The sequence below is a fragment of the Papio anubis genome, chromosome 1 (assembly GCF_008728515.1).
Source record: "Papio anubis isolate 15944 chromosome 1, Panubis1.0, whole genome shotgun sequence".
Classification (NCBI taxonomy): Eukaryota; Metazoa; Chordata; class Mammalia; order Primates; family Cercopithecidae; genus Papio; species Papio anubis.
This window is the reverse complement of record NC_044976.1, coordinates 158,243,233-158,249,399: the sequence shown is the minus strand read 5'-3', so window position 1 is coordinate 158,249,399 and position 6,167 is coordinate 158,243,233. Positions and strand designations below refer to the sequence as shown.

General features: G+C 49.0%; 1 protein-coding gene across 1 annotated transcript; it reads left to right on the top strand.

Moving 5' to 3' along the window:
- The first annotated feature begins 5,353 nt into the window (after positions 1 to 5,353).
- LOC108584557 (40S ribosomal protein S27-like) lies at positions 5,354 to 5,873 on the top strand. The gene has a single exon (XM_017955341.3). It carries the CDS (start codon positions 5,588 to 5,590, stop codon positions 5,840 to 5,842), a length of 255 nt encoding a protein of 84 aa, XP_017810830.1. The 5' UTR covers positions 5,354 to 5,587; the 3' UTR covers positions 5,843 to 5,873.
- Positions 5,874 to 6,167: the final 294 nt, after the last annotated feature.

Genomic DNA, 6,167 nt, shown 5'->3' with positions numbered 1-6,167 from the left:
AGCTCATGTCATCCCCTACCCCCACAGGTAGCACCCCTGTCTTTCCTACTCTGAAGTAGTTTATTAATCAGGGTTTGCTTTACCTGGTGGGGTGTTCTTAAAGCAGCCAAGGTTAGTCCTGTGTGTTTGAATCCCGATGCTCTTCTCACCCCACACACCTCTAGGTTGTCCCAGCAACTCCCATGACTTCAGCTACCACCAGCTTACAGATGAGCCAGATCTCTGTCTCCAGCCTACCCTTCTCACCTAAACTCCACACTGGTACACCCACCCGCCTGCTACACATTTCCACTTGGATGTCAAATTTGAAACACCTCGGGCGGGCACCTGTAATCCCAGCAGTTTGGGAGGCCGAGACAGGCAGATCACCTGAGGTCAGGAGTCCAAGACCAGCCTGGCCAACATGGCAAAACCCTGTCTCTACTAATAATACAAACAAATAAACCAGGCATGGTGGCACATGCCTGTAATCCCAGCTATTGGGAGACTGAGGCAGGAGAATCACCTGAACCTAGGAGGCGGAAGTTGCAGTGAGATGAGATGACACCACTACACTCCAGCCTGGGCGACAAGAGTGAAACTGTGTCTCAAAAAAAAAATTTTTTTTTGAAACACCTCAAATTCAACTTGTCCAAAAGTGAACTTGCTAATATCCCCCTTACCAGGTTCTCCTTGTAGTCCATATCTCAGTGTGTCACACTTGACAGTGGTTTCACCATCAGTGGATGGGCTTGGTTTGGGGGCAGTGTCTATGAATCTCCTGAAATCGCATGTGAGATTTTGTGTGTGTATTCATTTTCTTCCTGCAGACAGGGATGGTAGCTTTGTCAGATCCTGTCTGAGAAACAAAATGACCCCTGAGCTACAGTCAAGCCCCTGTGTATTTCTCTGTTTTCTAACTTCTGGCAGTCTTTTCCCTGTCCTTCCACCCCCGCCCCTCATGAACTAATGCTCCATGGGCACTGACTGCCTCTTGCGGTTTCCAGAAATTGACACTGATTTAATGCATGCTGATCCTTCCACCTAAAAGGTGTTCCCACCCGTTTTGCATGAAACCTTCAGGCATCACCTCCTCTGGGAAGCCTACCCTGGCCCTGGCTGACCCAGGTGGAGTAGATTAGCCTCTCCCTAGAGCTCTCACATTCATATACCACCCATCAGACTAGAGGGCAGCCTCTTGTAGATTTTAATAAAATGCAGATGTTCCAGCCCTGCCTCCACCCTAGTTAATGAAAACTGTGAGGGAGTGAAGCCCCAGGGGACACTGCGGCACACCCTGCACAGAGAACTACAGTTGTAGAGATGTTCTTTGTGTTCATATTTCTTTGATGCAATAGATGATGAACTCCTTGAGAGTAGGGATCTTGTCTCAGTCAACCCTCTAATCCTTACGGCACTCAGGACAATGCCAAGGAATAATACTATGAGTGAACCCTGAGGCAGCGTTTTCTATGTGCCAGGCTCTCTCCTAGGAGATTTACATGTATTCGTGCGTTCAGTATCCTCACAGTTTCCCCAGGAGGTGTACTATCAGTCCCATTTATAGATGAGGAAATGTTTGATGAATGAATGAGTAAGGGAACAATACTTGCTAGAGAGCTGATTGAGGAAAATCTGAATTGGATTCATTTCATAATATGACTTTATCTTTTGAATATATTCAGATTTTTCAGTTAGTGAGTGTAACATAGGTTACTAGCTGTGTCCTAAAATATGCCTTCTTCTGCCTTCTCAGGATAAAAACTACATTTCCCAGCCTATCTTGGGGTTAGGTGTGGACATTGGAGTAAGTGGCCAACAGGATATATACAGTGGTGGTCTTTGCTACTTCTGACAACCCTTCCTGCCAGCTGGAAAGTTGGTATGGGGATGTGCCCTCTTGAACCATGCAAACCAAGAGTCAGCTAGAAAAGAGGGGAGGATGAGGTAGAAAGCACCTTAGCACTTGCTGACTCCATGGAGCCAAACACTGTGGTGCTTTGCCATGCTTTTTATACCAGCAACAAATAAACTGCTTTGCTTAAAGCATTTGTATTTGTGGTTTCTGTCACAGCACATGAACTTTCAGTATTCATTATATCCTAATGAATACAGTAGGTTTTAGTAAAAGTGTTTCATATGCCCAGGACCTTACTGGCTCTTTGGGACATAAGAGAGAGACATGCATAGGACTCTGTCCCTACCTTAGGACCTTGCATGGTGAGTGTGAAGACAAACAAATGGAGGACAGACCAAGGCAGCAGCAGAGGCTTGACTCTTCAGCTCAGACTCTACACCCCCAGAGCACAGGGCTGAGAAGTGTCTCTTTCTGCTCTGACTGTATCCAGGGAGACCTTCTCAAGCGGTGCCAGAACCAGACGGGCACCGTGAGAAACCCACCCAGGAAGCCCTGGGACCGTCTAGCCTGAGCTGGCTCCTTGCCCAAAATGGGGGAAACAATGGTATAGGACAGCAGTGGAGAGGGCCAGCAGGGAGGGAAGATGGCATTCTTGTTTCCTGCTTCCTCCTCCTCCTGGCCACCAGCCCCAGGATGCAGCCTCCAGCTACTATCTGCTCTCCTGGGAGGACAGTGATCAGGAGAGCACTTTAAATAACCAGGTTGTTATTATGAAGCATAAGAGGCAGGTGATCATGCCCATTCACAGTTAACACTAAGCTGAAAGAGACCACTGCCTCTTACCTCTGTCCATTTAATGGAATTAATGGATTTAATGGAAGTAATGGCGGGACCACTTGTAGACTATAGGGCAACCTCTTGTCCTTCCAATGAACATCTGGGAACTCCCAGCCAGATGTTCATTGGAAGGACAAGTGGGGTTCAGGAAACAGTGATAAAGATCAGCAGGAAGGATCCCAAACCATACCACAACCGCGGCCCCTGGGGGACTCCCACCCTCACTCTCTTTTTCAGGGACCACCTCCTCCAGAAGTCTTTCCAGAAATTGCCTGCTGTGTCTCCTCTCTGAGCTTCCCACAGCTCTCAGACATTCACACATAGCAGGCTTTCCCTTCCAGACTCCTTCTCTCTTCCTAGTCTGTGAGTCCCAGCTTCCCCAGGGAGCTGTGAGCCTCATCTATCCCAGACTGCCCACAGGAGCAGGCAACCCACTGGGCTCAAGAGATTTAGGACAACCTGGCTGTTCCACTTGCTGGTGAGTTAACAAATCCTCCTTTCCCCAGTGAAATAATCTCCCACCATCCGTGTGAATACTTTGCCTTTACTTTTATTTATTTATTTTTTTTCTGAGATGGAGTCTTACTCTGTTGCCCAGGCTGGAGTGCAGTGACGTGATCTTGGCTCACTGCAACCTTCACCTCCCAAGTTCAAGCAGTTCTCCTGCCTCAGCTTCCTGAGTAGCTGGGATTACAGGTGCCCACCACTACACCCGGCTAATTTTTGTATTTTTAGTAGAGACAGGATTTCCTCATGTTGGCCAGGCTGATCTCAAACTCTTGACCTCAGGTGATCTGCCCACTTTGGCCTCCCAAAGTGCTGGGATTACAGGTGTGAGCCACTGCGCCGCCCCTACCCTTATATTTTTATGTAGATATTAGGATTGTCTCAGCAATGTTTTCCAGAGAAAACACATTGAAAGAGCTTGGCAGGGGCCCTGACCTCTGCACCTACACTTACTGGACTCAAACCCCAGCTCTGCCACTTACAAACTATAACTTCCTAGGCAAATTCCTTGACCTTTCTTCTGTATCTCAGTGTCCTCGTCCGTAAAATGGAGATAATAACAGCCTCTACGTCAGTGAGCCTGTGTGAGGAGTGAACGAGTTCATGCATGTGTAGTGGTTGGAACAGTGCCTGCCAAACAGCAGCCACTCTTATTAATTAAATTCACTTGAGTCTCACAGAATCTCACTGGATTCTCACGACACTGGGGAGTAGGCAAAAATAACTCAGGCTGGGCGCGGTGGCTCATGCCTGTAATCCCAGCACTTTGGGAGGCCCAGGCAGGCGGATCACAAGGTCAAGAATTCAAGACCAGGCTGGCCAACATGGTGAAACCCTGTTTTTACTAAAAATACAAAATTAGTTGGGCGTGGTGGCGCGTGCCTGTAATCTCAGCTACTCAGGAGGCTGAGGCAGGAGAATGGCTTGAACCCGGGAGACGGGAGGTTGCAGTGAGCCGAGATCACACCATTGCACGCCAGCCTGGGCGACAGAGCGAGACTGTGTCTCAAATGAATAAATAAATAAATAAATAAATAAATAAATAAGTCTTCACAGAAGACGAAACCAGGCTCAGAGAAATGAAGTGACTTGCCTTAGGCAACACAGCTAATAAGTAACCACGTGGTTCCTCAAAGCTAAGATTCTGAGCCCCGAAGACGTGGCATGTGGAAGCCCTGAACGCTGGCCTCCCTGCCATCCCTCCATCTCCCCCTCCCCTGGCATTCCTGTGGCCTCCCCACACATTCCTGAAGCCTTCCAATAACGGTCGGCGTTCCCGCCCCAAACCCACCGCGGGTGGGGAAGTGGTACCCACCTCACCACACTCCTGCCTGCCTGGTCTCGGGCAGCGAGCCCAGCGCGAGCCACACGGCTCCAGCGGCAGTGCGGGTGGGCACCACGAGCGGAGGGGCCACAGCCCTCATCTGCCTCTCAGGGTCCGCCTGCACAGGATCCTGTAGATTATCTTCTGGCCTCAACCTGCGGGGCTTTGCTGGCATGGCTCCTGGCCCAGGACAGCAGAGCCTTGTCAGAGAGAACGCACAGACCCCACGGCACAGACCCCACTAAGACAGCGTGGCAGAGCAGACATGCCAGGAAGGGGGCTAGGTAGGGGTCCTTGGACAGGGGTCTTTGGACAGAGAGGGGTGAGCAGGTCACGGTCTGCACGGGAGCCAGATGTTACCTGAGAGGCAGAATGAGGTTGCATGGAATATTTGGGTGGGGTCCTCAGGCAGGGCTGGCCTGTGTAGAGAGACATCAGCAGCCCCTGATGTGTTGACATGAATGGACATGATGTGGAGTGTGATCCCTTCACGGTGTTCTGGGCTTTGCAGCTCACACAGTCCCTTCACAGATGCCTCAACAGGTCTCATAACCACCTTCTGGGTTGGTATCGTTGTTATCTCTATTTACAGATGAGGAACCAAACTCAGAGGTCCTGACTTCAATTCAGAGGTCTTGCTACTTGACCTCACCATTTAGACAGACACAGGCCCAAGCCCGGGAGAGCAGGCAGGCCCCAGCACATGCAGGAAGGGAGCTGGTGGGGCGCAGGCTGGGGCGGGAGGGAAGGCGCCGCTCCGGGCTGCTGATTGTTGCCAGGTGGGAACAAAGCCTCTGGATTGTGAGGACTTTGGGTTTTTCCAGAGAAGCTGGAAATCTGGATTTTTAAAGATGAAATCTCCCATTCTTGAATGTTGACAACTAATTTAGTTTATTTTAAAATGTCTAGTGGGCTAAACAAAACACATTTTGGGGCTGGTCTGGGCTCCAGGCTGCCAGTTTGCAGATTTAGGCCTTACATTGCCTCCACGATGCCAACAAAGCCCAGATAAAGCCTTCCCCACCCCAACTGAATTTAAAAATTCAGGCTTTCCGGCAGTGACGACCTACCCACACGAGAACATGCCTCTCACAAAGGATCTCCTTCATCCCTCCCCAGAAGAGGAGAAGAGGAAACACAAGAAGAAACGCCTGGTGCAGAGCCCCAATTCCTACTTCAGGGATGTGAAATGCCCAGGATGCTATAAAATCACCACGGTCTTTAGCCATGCACAAACGGTAGTTTTGTGTGTTGGCTGCTCCACTGTCCTCTGCCAGCCGACAGGAGGAAAAGCAAGGCTTCCAGAAGGATGTTCCTTTAGGAGGAAGCAGCACTAAAAGCACTGAATCAAGATGAGTGGGAAACCATCTCCATAAACACATTTTGGATAAAAAAAAAAAAAAAAATTTCAAATGCCCCTGGGGTGGGTCAACACGATAAGATTTATTAAGGACCTATCTCTCAGACTTGGTTTTGGTAATATAAGATATAACCCAACAGAAACAGACAAAGCCCTGGCCTCATGGAGCTGTTATTCTAATTAGAGGACATAACACAAAGGTTAATTTATAAAATATATAATGTGTTAATAATCACTGCTAGGGAGAAAATAAAGCCAAAAGGGGGTTAAGAAGTTTTGTGTGAGTATTGCAATTTCAGGTA

What these genes read in the sequence shown, in the direction of transcription:
- LOC108584557 (XM_017955341.3), top strand. Translation starts at nt 5,588, where the DNA reads ATGCCTCTCACAAAGGATCTCCTTCATCCCTCCCCAGAAGAGGAGAAG.